Source organism: Dryobates pubescens, chromosome 16, assembly GCF_014839835.1.
Source record: "Dryobates pubescens isolate bDryPub1 chromosome 16, bDryPub1.pri, whole genome shotgun sequence".
Taxonomy (NCBI): Eukaryota; Metazoa; Chordata; class Aves; order Piciformes; family Picidae; genus Dryobates; species Dryobates pubescens.
Window position 1 is genome coordinate 7,089,930 of NC_071627.1, and position 13,703 is coordinate 7,103,632.

Consider the following 13,703-nt stretch of genomic DNA (forward strand, 5'->3'; position numbering starts at 1 on the left):
GGGAAAAGCCATGAGCTGTATTTGTGGTGTGAAGTGTGGTAATCACTGTGTAGAATTTTTCTGCTGGGTTCTACTGGTTAACACAGCTGGAGGAAATGCTTGAGATGGGACAAAGGGATGGGAGATAAGCAGAACCCAAGGGATGGGGAGGAAAGCAGAAGCCAGGGGATGGGAAGGAAGGAAGTAGAATCAAAGGGATAGGAGGCAAAAGCAGAAGGAAAGGGATAGGGGGAAAAGCAGAAGGAAAGGGATGGGAAGGAAAGCAGAAGCAAAGGGATGGGAGGGAGGAAAAGCAGAAGCAAAGGGATGGGAGGGAGGAAAAGCAGAAGCAAAGGGATGGGAGGAAAGAAGCAGCCACCCTCCCCAGCTTCCTGCAAGGAGCTCCGTGGGCAGCAGCTTTTGGCTGGCCTCAGGGAGCACACTGAACACAGAGACTCAGCTTGCATTTTATTAATGAAAGCTACAAAAGACAACTTGCCTCCCTCAGGAAGTCAGGCTGGCAGGTCCCAGTCTGCTGCAAAAGGAAGGTGCAGTGCTGGGAAGAGCCTTTCCATGGCATCGAGAGCCATGCCTGTGGTACCCAGGCAGGAGGAACAAGTACCACACCCCAAGCATGCTCCTTCCTGACCCCTGGCTGTGTGAGCACCTCATGAACCTCCTCTGGTCTGAGGGTGGGTGCAGCACAGCAGTCACAGTGTGTGGCACTTGCCCCATGGGACCTCCTTTGGCTTAACTGCTGGTTCAGGTCCCATCTGCTCACAGGTGTCACTTCTCTGGGTCTCTGATACTCAGTGTTTCTTTCTGGAGCACCTGGGCACACCTTTCTCTGTGGTTGAGAGATGGAAGTGTGGCACACGGAGCTCCCTGTTCTCAGTGCCAGTGCAACACTTCAGGAGCATTTGCTGTTGACAGAGCTGCTCAGGACACCAGTCCTGCACAGCTCTGTGTTCAGGGATGCCTCTCCTACAAGGTAAGGTGGTGAGCGTGGGGGAAGGCGGCCAGAAACTTCCTGCACTGTTACAGGGGTCTCCTTGTTCCTGTCTCATCCCTGTGCCCAATTTATTTGTCCCAGGTCATTATGTGACACCTGCTCAGTGCTGAGCCTGTGAAACCCTTCCCTGTCCTGTGACAGGACCTGCAGGTGTGGTGGTGTTACTCATCTGCTGCTGTCTGGATGGTGCCTGCAAACCCCCCTAAGGACACACTGATTTTAAGAGACTCAGCAAGTCTGGCTTTTAAAAGTGCACCAGAGATTTAGGCTGAGCTTTGTAGCTTGGAGAACTGCTTTGCTGTGGGGCTGAGCAGTTAACAACTGATGTGGTAGGGGGGGGTCAATTAAAGGCATTTTGCATTGTCTAGCCTGGTAAGAGACAGTAAGTGAACTCCCCCAGGATGGCAAATGCTGGTTGGTGAGGGTCCAAGGCCATGCTGATGGCAGACAAGATTCCCCAGCTTGTAGGAACTGGGATTGGGTCTTTAATGGCTTAACCAGGGAGGAGCACAGACCTCAGACCCCTGGATTCCAGGTTAAGGCTTTAAGTGGAGGCTTGATTCTCAGTCTTCTTGCTATGAAATCAAACCCTTGGTTCCACCTGAGAGCTGCTCTGCCAGAGCTCCCCCTTCCCCAAAAGCAGCTCCTGCTCCCTCTCCCATGGGGCGATTCAGATCAGCTCTAGTAGGAGACTAGAGTGGGCTGGTGAGAGGCTGTCCCACTCCATCACAGCTACTGAAAACATTAACTCTTCAGACATTTGGTCCTTTCTGGTGCATTTTGTGTCCTTCTGCCAACTTGATCCCTGAGCTGGAGGGTTGTGACCAAGCCCCTCCTCTTCCCAGCTCTCTGTGGTGTTCAAAATTGGGGGTGGGGGATTGGGGGGGAGGGGGTAGCAGAGGCTGCTGAGGAAGGCCATCAAAAATGGAAAGGTTTTGTCATGATCCCCTGAAAACACAGCAACACTTCTGCTCTTTTCTCTTGGCTGTTCCATGGCCACGAGTTCCCTAGCCCCTCTCAGGTGGCTGTAAAGGAGGACAAGGGGAGCTGCCTTCTCCAGCCCTCAGCTGAGGGCACGATCCCCCTGTGCTCACCCTCCCAGCACCCCCTGCCCCCTCCTCACTGCAGAGGCCTCTGAACCCATCGTAGAATTCCTCCATCTCCATGAGGGCACCAGGAACTGGGGCTGGACTGGGAGTGAAAGGTGCTAAAGCTGCCTGGGTTACAGCGAGCCTCCACCTCCCCTGGAGGGAATCCCTCACTCCAGAAGGGTTGGGGTGGGGTAGCCCTGGCTTGGGGTGGCCCTGGGTGCCTTGGCTGAGGGGACAGAAAATGTAAACAGCGTTGGCTGGCTGCATGCTCATTAGCTCCTGGGCCACCAGCTCCTTGCAGTAGATGAATTCAGTGCTGTTAACCTGCAAGGGAAGGTGCAGAGCTTGCTCAGGTCATGGTAAGTTGCTCTCACTCCTGGCCACTGCTCCTGTAAGTGTCATTAGGGGGAGGGCAGGGACAGGCTGTACTGGATGCCTCAGTAGATGTGCCAGCGATAGGTGTTGGCCTGGATGTAAGGAGCTCCTGAACTGCCACACAGAAGGTGGGCAAGCACTCATAGAACCACAGAATGGTAGGGGTTGGAAGGGACCTCTGGAGATCAAGTCCAACCCCCCTGCCAAAGCAGGATCACCTGGGGCAGGTCACACAGGAATGCATCCAGGCAGGTTTTGGAAGTCTCCAGAGAATGAGACTCCACAACCTCTCTGGGCAGCCTGCTCCAGGGCTCCAGCACCCTCACAGGAAAGAAGTTTTTCTTCATGTTGAGGTAGAACCTCCTGGGTTCCTGTTTGTGACCATTAGCCCTCACCCTATCATAGGACACCACTGAAAAGAGGCCTGGCCCCTTCTTCTTGCCCCCACCCTTAGGTATTTTACAGATATTGGTAAATATTGATCAGATTCCCTCTCAGGCTGCTCTTCTCCAAGCTAAACAGCCCCAGGTCCCTCAGCCTCTCCTCAGCAGATGTTCCAGTCCCTTCATCATCCTTGTAGCCTCTGTTGGACACTCTCTAGTAGATCCCTGTCCCTTGGGAACATTTAGGAGGGACAGCAGGAGGTGAGGCTATTTCAGACAGATTCAAGACCACTAAATGGGTTGATGGTAAGGTGACAGCTTGGGTCTTCAGCCTTCTAGGTGTATTCTCTTGAAGGGCATGTGTTTCATGATTTAAAAGTCCAGCAGAGCTTGGTGGATCATCAGAAACCAAACTGATGAGATATTGAAAGCCATATGTGTCCAGTAGGAGGCTGGAGATGCAGTGAGCAGGTTTTTAAGATGCCCTCAGACACTCCCATCATGGGATTGTATCAGGACTCAGAGAATGGCTTGAGTTGGAAGGGACCTTAAAGATCCTTTAATTCCAACCCTCCTGCCATGGGCAGGGACACCTCTTACTAGACCAGGTAGAATCTCTCCTTGCTGAGGAAGCAGGGGTCTATCTGTGGCCAAGCAGGGTAGGATTAGACTGGAGATTAGGAGGAAATAAGTGAGGGTGGGGAGACACTGGAACAGATTGCCCAGGGATGTCATGGATGCCCCTTCCCTAGAGCTGTTCAAGGTCAGGTTGGATGAAGCCTTGATCAGCCTGGGCTAGTGGAAGGTATCCTTGCCCATGGCAGGGGGGTTGGAACTGGATGATCTTTAAGGTCTCTTCCAACCCAAACCATAACCAAATCAATTTGGAAACCTCCTTTCCCTGCCAAAGGGAGGGCCCTCTTCCCAGTCACAGCCCTCTTCCCAATGCCAATCCTCTTCCCAGTGGCAGCCCTCTTCCCAGTGCCAATCCTCTTCCTAGTCACAGCCCTCTTCCCAGTTCCAATCCTCTTCCCAGTGGCAGCCCTCTTCCCAGTCACAGCCCTCATCCCAGTGCCAGCCCTTCACTGCAGGTTTATTCCCTCACTTTAGCAGTAGCAAGGTCTGCTGTGAGGCAGAACCTGGGCAGCTGCTCCTCAGCAGGCTGCTGAAGTGGAGTGTTGGTTGTAACCAGACATGTGCTTCCTTAACGCCTCGGTGTCCTGGCCTCAGCCCTCGTGACCCAAGGCCCTATTGATTCCTACCTGTGCTTTCTTTAGCAGATCAGTAATAACAGCAAGCCAGCCAGGAGTCTGCCTCTCCAGCTCTAAGGTGATGATCACCAAAGCCAGTGTGGAGCCCTTAAACTGCACTAGTTGGTGGCAGGCCATACAGTGCTGTAGCTGTTTGGTCAAGAACGCGACGTGGCGAGAAGGATTCCTCTGAGGCAGCCCTTGTAGTAGATGGGGCCAGTTGGACATCACCATGGCATGGAACTGGAGAGAAGATAAAGTATATATATATATATATATATATAAATATAAATATATATATAAAAAGAAGCAGAGGTCAGTGAACTTTGTATGTTGCCCTATGTCCCCAACCAGAAGTACAGACTTCATTTCATCTCCTCTCAGGAGACCCAAAGGGTTTCCTCCCTTTCTCCCCTTTTATTTTGTGTTTTGTGTTTGTACTTGCCAGCCACTGAACTGGATTTTGGGGCTGGGGAGGGGTGGTTTGGGGTTGAGTTGGGGTGGGGGTTTTTTTTGAGCTTATGAATGTACAAGGTCTGTGTTTCCTAACAACTTCTGCAGTTTCTACATCACCCAGCTTGCTGTCCAGGAGAAATCGATTCAGGCCAGCAGATATGAGTAGAGTGAAACCAGGAGCCATGACTGCACTCTGAATTTCCTGAGGAAACAAGCACCTAAGCCAGGCAGTTTTCACAATCAGCAGCCTAAGATGGCGAAATATTTGCACATAACATTCAAACAAACAAACAAAGGGATCCCAGGATGGGTTTGTACCACCTGATTTTTTGCCTTACTAGCACATGGTCGTTTCTTGAAGACAAATTCGCATCGGTTCTAGCAAGTATTTAGTAACCACAATGTGAGGTGTCCCTGCCCATGGCAGGGGGATGGGGGGGGGTTGGAATTAGATGATCCTTGAGGTCCCTTCCAGCCCTGACAACCCTGTGAGTCTCTGAACTAAGTGCCAGGTCGGGGTTGTCTGAAGCGAGGAGGAACAATCAGCAGGACGAGAAGGGAGGTGGTTTAAGAATCAAAGCCACTAAACCAACTAAAGCTGTGTGTGTGTGAAATGTAGCAAAACTCTGACAGCTTTCTCTGTACAGTATTCATAGACTGGAGATAGTTAGAAATATTTTTGCAAGTGTGTATTTAAATAAAAGCAACACAGAGTGGTGAGTTAGGGGACTCTTTTTGATGTCCATTTTCGTTTTCCTCCGAACGTGGGGAGTAAATGCTCTTTATTTTTGAGCAAGGTGAAAGGTTTTAAATAGCAGAAAGTGTTAAAAGTCCATTTACAAGGCAATCACTGCAAGATCCTGTAAAGTGCAGATGGGTTGGAAGAGGCGGTTTGGAACTCGGCTGCACGGAGTTGTGCAGTATGGGAATCTTTTTAATGGCCACTTTAGTTCTCCTCTGAAGATGGGGAGGAAATGCTTTTTTATTTGTGAGTGGGATGAAAGGCTTTAGATAGTAGAAGATGTTAAGAATCCATTTACAAAGCAATCACTGTAAGATCCTTTAAAGTGAGGATGGGTTGGAAGAGGTTGTTTGGAACTCAGCTGCGTAGAGTTGTGCAGTATGAGAATCTTTTGCATGTCCGCTTTAGTTCTCTAAAGATGGGAGCACATTTTGATTTTGAGCAAACCCAAAGGATTTAAAGAGCAGAAAGAATTCAAAATTAATTAAATTGACCACTTTAAGATTCTTTAAGGTGAAAATGGGTTGGAAGAGGTTGTTTGGGCAGGGCTGCTTGGAACTCAGCTGCGTAGAGTTGTGCAGTATGAGAATCTTTTGCATGTCCGCTTTAGTCCTCTAAAGTTGGGAGCATATTTTGATTTTGAGCAAAACCAAAGGATTTAAAGAGGAGAAAGGATTTAAATGAATTAAATTGACCACTGTAAGATTCTTTAAGGTGAAAATGGGTTGGAAGAGGTTGTTTGGGCAGGGCTGCTCGGAACTCAGCTGTATAGAGTTGTGCAGTATGAGAATCTTTTGCATGTCCGCTTTAGTTCTCTAAAGTTGGGAGCATATTTTGATTTTGAGCAAAACCAAAGGATTTAAACAGCAGAAAGAATTCAAAATGAATTAAATTGACCACTGTAAGATTCTTTAAGGTGAAAATGGGTTGGAAGAGGTTGGTTGGAACTCAGCTGCGTAGAGTTGTGCAGTATGAGAATCTTTTGCATGTCCACTGTAGTTCTCTAAAGTTGGGAGCACATTTTGATTTTGAGCAAACCCAAAGGATTTAAAGAGCAGAAAGAATTCAAAATTAATTAAATTGACCACTTTAAGATTCTTTAAGGTGAAAATGGGTTGGAAGAGGTTGTTTGGGCAGGGCTGCTCAGAACTCAGCTGCATAGAGTTGTGCAGTATGAGAATCTTTTGCATGTCCGCTTTAGTTCTCTAAAGTTGGGAGCACATTTTGATTTTGAGCAAACCCAAAGGATTTAAAGAGCAGAAAGAATTCAAAATGAATTAAATTGACCACTGTAAGATTCCTTAAAGTGCAGATGGGTTGGAAGAGGTTGTTTGGAACTCAGCTGCATAGAGTTGTGCAGTGTGGGACTCCTTTTGCATGTCCACTTTAGTTCTCTAAAGATGGGAGCACATCTTGGTTTTGAGCAAACCTAAAAGATTTAAATAGCAGAAAGAATTCAAAATGAATTAAATTGACCACTGTAAGATTCCTTAAAGTGCAGATGGGTTGGAAGAGGTTGTTTGGAACTCAACTGCATAGAATTGTGCAGTATGAGAATCTTTTGCATGTCCACTGTTGTTCTCTAAAGTTGGGAGCACATTTTGATTTTGAGCAAAACCAAAGGATTTAAAGAGCAGAAAGAATTCAAAAGGAATTAAATTGACCACTGAAAGAGTCTTTAAAGTGAGGATGGGTTGGAAGAGGTTGTTTGGAACTCAGCTGCATAGAGTTGTGCAGTATGGGACTCTTTTTGCATGTCCACTGTAGTTCTCTAAAGATGGGAGCACATTCTGATTTTGAGCAAACCCAAAGGATTTAAATAGCAGAAAGAATTCAAAATGAATTAAATTGACCACTGTAAGATTCCTTAAGGTGCAGATGGGTTGGAAGAGGTTGTTTGGAACTCAGCTGCATAGAGTATGGGACTCTCTTTAATGTCTGCTTCACTTCTCTGAAGATGGCAGTAAATTCTTCTTATTTTTGAGCAAAATGACTGGTTTTCAATAGTAGAGCATTTTAAAAGTCAGTTTTAAAAGAAGTTCCTGTAAGATTCTGTAAATTGCAGATAGGTTAGAAGAGGCTGTTTGGGAAGGATGTGTGGGGGGTGTGTGTGTGTGTGTGTGCATCTTGTGTTTTCTAGTCTGATTTGATAAGGAGCTGTTTCTTTAAAGAGAAGTAAATCCACAACAAAGTAGTGCTTACAATGTTTAGGAAATCCATTGGTGTTGCTGTGTAAAGGTCCCAGTGAAGCTTATCTAGTATAATTCTTTCCATTCTCAAGATCTCAGCTGGAGAGCATTTACAGCCACTCTGCACTGCGAGCATCTCCACCGATGGCATTGCCTGTAAAGAACCCACCATAAATCACTGCAAATAATAAAGCAGCCAACATCCTACCCACTGCTCTCTGTCTTTCTCTGTTCTCTGAAGGGATCTGATGTGGTTATTCACATCCCAGGTGCTAAGCAGAATGCAGGAGACCTCTTTCCAAGGTAACTTCCCATCCCAAGTGAGGGCTTGTCCATGCTCTCCTCAGGGCAGCTGGCTGTGAACCCAGCCCAAGGCAAGAGTGGTGCTGGCTCACCACACACCTCCTGGGCCACCATCAGCCTCCTGAATGCTGCCATGTTCCCTGCTATCTGTCTTGGCAGTTCTGCTCCTCTGACAAGGAGGAGGCTTCCTGTGGGCCTGTTTTGCAGGACCTTCTGTGGTTGTCTTGCTTCCTGTGGTCCTTGACTCAGCTTCTTTTTAGCAGAGAGGAACAGAAGAATAACCACAGCATGATGCATCCTGAGAAAGGCTGTGAAAAGCATTTCACTGCAGCAGAGGCTGCTCAGGGACAGGTCTGTCTGACTCCAGCTAGCTTGCCTGTTCCTTTTCAAACCAGGATGAAGGGAAGAGGAGAACTGCCATCTGAAATGCTCTTGGTTCATGTTTGTAGCTGTCTGAAGAGGTCTGTCAGTGCATTTCTGCCACAAGAGGTTATGCCGTGTGATCTCACATGGGTAGTTGCTGATTTGATGCGCTTGCCTTGAGGTGCAGACCTGAGTCATTTCCTCACCAGGTTCAGAAACCAGGTTGGACTGCCAGCAAACTCCTCTGAAGGACTTCTGCTCTGTCTCACCTGCCTTACCCTTCCAGGAGCTATCACAACAGAATTGCAGCACACAGATGCTGTGCATCTTGAGTAACCCCCAGACTAAGCTTTCCTGCTGTCCTGAGGAGAGCCTGGAGGGCAGGAGTAGGGAAACCCCTTTCATTACACAAGCAAACCAACACAAGTCCTCCAGCCATAAAGATCACAAATCTGCCAAGCAAAGACAAGACTGAAAATGTGATTGTCACCCCTAAAGGACTACTTGGGGTAAACAAGCTAAACTGTCCCCATAATAGTTGTTGAAAGACCTGGAAACATGAACAATCTGAATGCAGGAGATGGGTTTAGTGTGTTTGACATTAAAGCATACAGACCTCATCTTCTTCACTGGTTTTTGCTGCAAGGACAAGGCAGGAAATTGCAATGCACTGAAGATATTTTAACTGGGCCTGAAGGGAGAAAGATGAAAAGAGTGAGTAAAGAAGATAACAGGTTGGGGGCGGGGGGGGGAGGGGAGGGGAGAGTTGTGGGGGGATAATTGTCATTCCATGACAGATGCACAAGTTTCATTTCAGTTCCATTCATTGGAAGCTGGAAATAGGAATCCAAAGCCAAACAAAAGAAATCCTCTTCTTGGTGCAATTTGCATTCAGGTATCCCCCAGTTTCCAGCCTGCAGTGGCACAGTGTTTACAAAGCAATGGGATTGCTCTTAGATGAGCATTGTTAATTAACATGCTGTTGCTAAATGCCACCATTGATCTAACCCAGAACTGAGAGCTGCAAGGCTCAGTTCCATGCAGAACTTTCGCTGTAGCTTCACTGGCAGGAAAAGCTGGAGCCCCAGTGTGGGTTCAAACAGTGGTTTCAAAGTGAAACTGTTCAATGTGATAATACAAATGTTTTCTTTTCTGCAGAGCAGATGAGAAAGAGTTCTTTGTACTTAGCACAGTATCTGGACTGCAAGTCACACAAACACTTCTGCTGAGGACCGTGGATCAGCGGAGCCTCATCAAACACTCCAGTTCTTGTATAGATATTTATATATGGATGTGCTTTAATGCCTTCCCCAGCACTGACACTGCCTGCTCCCTAAGGTCATAAGGCTGAAAGATGGGATGGGTGCCATTCAGAGGCACCTGGACAGGCTGGAGGAGTGGGTTGAGGAGAATTTCATGAGGTTCAATAAGGCAAAGTGCAAGGTCCTGCACCTAGGTTGAGGCAAGCCCCATTATTAGTCCAGGCTGGGGGATGTAGAGATTGAGGGCAGCCCTGTCGGAAAGGACTTGGAAGTGCTGGTGGATGAGAAGCTGGACAGGAGCTGGCAATGGGCACTTGCAGCCCAGAGGGGCAATGGCAGCCTGGGCTGCATCAAAAGCATTGTGGCCAGAGAGTGGATTCTGCCCCTCTGCTCTGATCTCCTGAGACCTCACCTTGGGTACTGTGTTCATCTATGGGGCTCCCAACACAAGAGAGACATAGATCTGCTGGAGACATAGATCTGCTGGAGACATAGATCTGCTGGAGAGGGCCCAGAGGAGGGCCACAAAGATGATCAGAGGGCTGGAGCACCTCTCCTATGAAAACAGGATGAGGGAGATGGGGCTGTTCAGCCTAGGGAAGAGAAGGCTCCAGGGAGACCTTAGAGCTGCATTTCAATATCTGAAGGTGACCTACAGGAAGGCTGGGGAGGAACTGTTTAGAAGGGCCTGTGGGGATAGGACAAGGACAATGGTTTGAAACTGGAGCAGGGTGGACTTAGATTAGACAGCAGGAGGAAGTTCTGCACAATGAGGGTGGTGAAATACTGGAACAGGCTGCCCAGAGATGTGGTTGAGGCCCTGTCCCTGGAGACATTCAAGATGAGACTTGATGTGACCCTGGTCAGCCTGATTTAGTTGTTGCTGACTTCAGGGGGATTGGGCAGACCTGGTGCCTGCTTTGTGTATAAACTGATTCCTTACTCCTTACAGGCAGGAGTAAGCTGAGGGAGGGTCTCTACCTTCACTGATGCCAGTATCCGGTTGAAGATGCTGGTTGCTAAGGCAAACGTCTCGGGGTGAAACTGGAACTGGGAGCTTGTTTCTGCAATCCAGAGCACTGCTTTCTTGTAGCACCACAGAGAGATGTCCGTGCCCTGAGGGGAAGAGACGGCTGGAAGTAACCCACAGTTAGTGCTTTGATGGTTTTGTTAAGGTATCTCCAAAGGAAGGCTGGAATTCTAAGGGCTCTAATGAATGTTTCCGATGGCTGGAGGCTTCAGATGGAGAAAGTCCTCAGCTGTGCCTACAGAGTGAGGGCAAGGGCACATTCTGGAGCAGTTTGCAGCACTCCTTTGTGTTGCCCACCCAGCCAGGCTCTAGCTATGCTTACAAGGGTCTGGTATTGGAACAGGCTGCCCAGGGCGGTGGTGGAGTCACCATCCCTGGAGGTGGTCAAGAAAGGTTTGGCCATGGCACTTTGGGATGTGGTTTAATGGGCATGGTGGTGTTGGGTCAAAGGCTGGGCTGGATGATCTTAGAGGTCTTTTCCAACCTTAATGCTTTTATAATTCTGTGAATTCTATGATTCTTTAAGAAAGAGCAAATCCACATTGTGCCTTGGGGGATGTCCCTCCCTGGGCAGCCTGTTCCAATGCCTGAACTCTCTTTCAGGAAAGGAATTGTTCCTGACATCCAACCTAAATATACCTTATTTGAAAGTTCATTTGGGTGAGAGGAAGGACTTCACTGTCTGTCATTCCAGTGCCACTCTTTTGTGCATTCTGCCATGGATCTGATGCACTTCACAGAAGCCACTGAGCCTGTTTCCATTGCACACAGAAGCCATCAAGTGTAGGAGCTTCCTATGGGAGCAGACCAGGTCACTTTAGCAGCCAGAAATGAGGCTGGGTTTCTGTCAGACCTCAGTGAATTTCCTCTTCTGCCATCTGAGTAGATGGGCCCCAAAGATGGGGTTGATATCAGTTAACTCTACTGACATATTGATGGCTGTCTGCTCTTACCTGCTCCACCCCAAAGTGCCTGAGCCCAACCAAACTGCCAAGCATCAGTAAGATGTAAGATGGGGCAAATATTGACCCTTCTCCCCCTCCATTCCTTAGCCTTAATCCATGTAGGATGACTTTGGCTCTCAAGTGGATTAGGTGGCAGGACCAGCACTGCAGAATTCCTTAGAGATTTCCAAAGAGGACAAGGAAGGCTACCTTCAGGGTGAGATCCTGGAAAACGGGCACTTTCCAAATCCTAGCCTCTCTGGCTAAGGCATTTTCCAGGAAGGAGGCAAGTCTGGAGCTCTCTGGAGGTCCAGGGCACTTCATTGCAACTCTTTGAGCCAGTTTCCCTGGTGAGAGCCTCTGTCAAAACCAAGACAAATATTTATAAAGCAACATCCCAGCTTTTTGTACCGTGGTTTCCTCTCGTGATGCCCTTCCAACACTGAGAACCAAGTCAGGAGCAGCCCTGTGACTTGTTTGTTCGCAGGCAGAGCAATCATGTTGCCCTGAGGGGAAGCTCAGGATGAAAGAAAACGTGTCAGATGGCTGCACAACAGTGCAGTGGAGTTTTTTTCCTCCTCCTGGGCTGTGTAAGGGCTTGCTTGAGTAACCTTGGGTCGAGCAGCATGCCCTGCTCTTAAGCTGCAGTCTGTTGTCACCCAGTTTCAGGTTTCTGGCAAGCAGAGGTTTATTATTTTTTCCCCCTGCAAAAGCTCACAGATGACTGTTCTTAGGAGGTTTATGAATTCCTGGTTAAAAGTTTTCCTTAAAGCAGTTGAACCTTATTCTGGTGCTGCAACAAGCCACACTGCAAATGCCACTCTCCAGACTAAGCATGAAATCGTAATATTAGATGACAACCAAGCAGTGGGAACATCTCAGCCTGAAACTGAGCAGGAAACAAAATAGGTATTTCTAGGCATAAAATTCCTGCTTTTCTTCATGAAGAGCAGTGGATGTGGGCTTTATATCCACTCAGCTCACACCCATTATCTCCACAGCTCCATGAAACACCCCAAAGTGACATGAATCCTCTGGGGGAATCCTCTGTGTGGAAGCAGGAGCCACACATGACTGTGGACTTTGGCTGCCACTGGATCCCAACGTGGATGTTGTGGAATCCCAAACTGGATGTCAGAGGATCCCAGCCTGGATATCAGAGCATCCCAACTTTGATGTCAGAGCACCCAAATCTGGATCTCAGACCATCCCAGCCTGCCTGCCCGGAGCATTGCCACAGAGCTGTGAAATTATCTGGCCAGTGTGATGCACAGAAAAGGCTTTCCTTCTGTAATTAGAGAAGAAGAAAAGGAATTGATTAAAAGCTCACCCCGCAGGGACCGTGACTGGTGACCGACCCCGAGCGGCTCCCGCAACGCCAGCGCCTGGGCTGCGCTTCCCGTCCCGGTCTCCCGTCCGGAGAACCCCGGGAGCAGATGCTGGGTCCCGGAGCTCCGGCGATGGGCAGGCCCGGGGGCAGCCGGCCCCGGCCGGCCGCTGCCAGCGGCGGCTGCGCGCAGGAGCCGCCCCGGGGAGGCGGAGGGAGGCGGGGAATGGGGGTGAGTCCTGCCCGGCCCCACCGCCGGGACCGGCGGTGTCTGTCTCACTCCTTCAGTGCCCACAGGCGCTGCTGAGGGTCTCGGGGTTAGGGTGGAATACTCGGCGAGCCGCAAAACAGTCCCCAAGCCCTTTTTCTTGTGTGTTCATGGAGCATGTGGGACATGCTGCGACCAGTGCTGTTTAGTGGCTGCATCAGTGGCAGAGACAGTGGGACGGGGACACCTCTGTGAGTCTGCACCTGACACCGAGCTCTGAGGTGCAGGTGGAATGTCTGAGGGTTGCAGTCCATCTGGAGGGAGGTGGACAAGCTGGAGAACTGGGTCTGTGTGAACCTCGTGTGGTTCAAACAAGGCCAAGGGCAAGATCCTGACACTGTGTCAGGGCATCCCCTGGTATCAGCACAGGCCAGAGGGATGAAGGGCTGGAGAGCAGCCCTGAGGAGACTTGACTTAGGGGTGCAAAGCTGGACATGAGCTGGCACTGAGCGCTGCCAGCCCAGCCCCAGCCTGTCTTGGGCTGACCCCCAGCAGCGTGGGCAGCAGGGGCAGGGAGGGGATTGTGCCCCTCTGCTGTGCTCTGCTGAGACCCCCCCTGCAGTGCTAGGGCCAGCTGTGGAGTCCTCAGCACAGACATGTTGGAGCAGGGCCAGAAGAGCAATGCTGGAAGCCCTCTGCTGTGAGGCCAGGCTGAGAGTTGGGGTTGCTCAGCCTGGAGAAGAGAAGGCTCCAGGGAGGCCTTCTGGTGGCCTTTCAGTGCTTCACGGG

The 13,703-nt window shown here is 49.4% G+C and overlaps 1 protein-coding gene across 1 annotated transcript; it reads right to left on the reverse strand.

Moving 5' to 3' along the window:
- Positions 1-1,879: 1,879 nt before the first annotated feature.
- On the reverse strand, positions 1,880-11,728 carry CCNI2 (cyclin I family member 2). The gene is made up of 6 exons (XM_054168683.1): positions 11,590-11,728; positions 10,387-10,521; positions 8,760-8,834; positions 7,491-7,631; positions 4,103-4,333; positions 1,880-2,406 (listed from the first exon to the last, which is right to left on the reverse strand). Exons 1-6 carry the CDS (start codon positions 11,701-11,703, stop codon positions 1,999-2,001), a joined length of 1,104 nt encoding a protein of 367 aa, XP_054024658.1. The 5' UTR covers positions 11,704-11,728; the 3' UTR covers positions 1,880-1,998.
- Positions 11,729-13,703: the final 1,975 nt, after the last annotated feature.

What these genes read in the sequence shown, in the direction of transcription:
- CCNI2 (XM_054168683.1), bottom strand. Translation starts at nt 11,703, where the DNA reads ATGAAGTGCCCTGGACCTCCAGAGAGCTCCAGACTTGCCTCCTTCCTG. An exon ending in GGATACTGGCATCAGTGAAG is followed by an intron (nt 8,835 to 10,386) that starts GTAGAGACCCTC and finishes TTCTCCCTTCAG; the next exon opens with GCCCAGTTAAAATATCTTCA. An exon ending in ATCTGCTAAAGAAAGCACAG is followed by an intron (nt 2,407 to 4,102) that starts GTAGGAATCAAT and finishes CTTCCCTTGCAG; the next exon opens with GTTAACAGCACTGAATTCAT.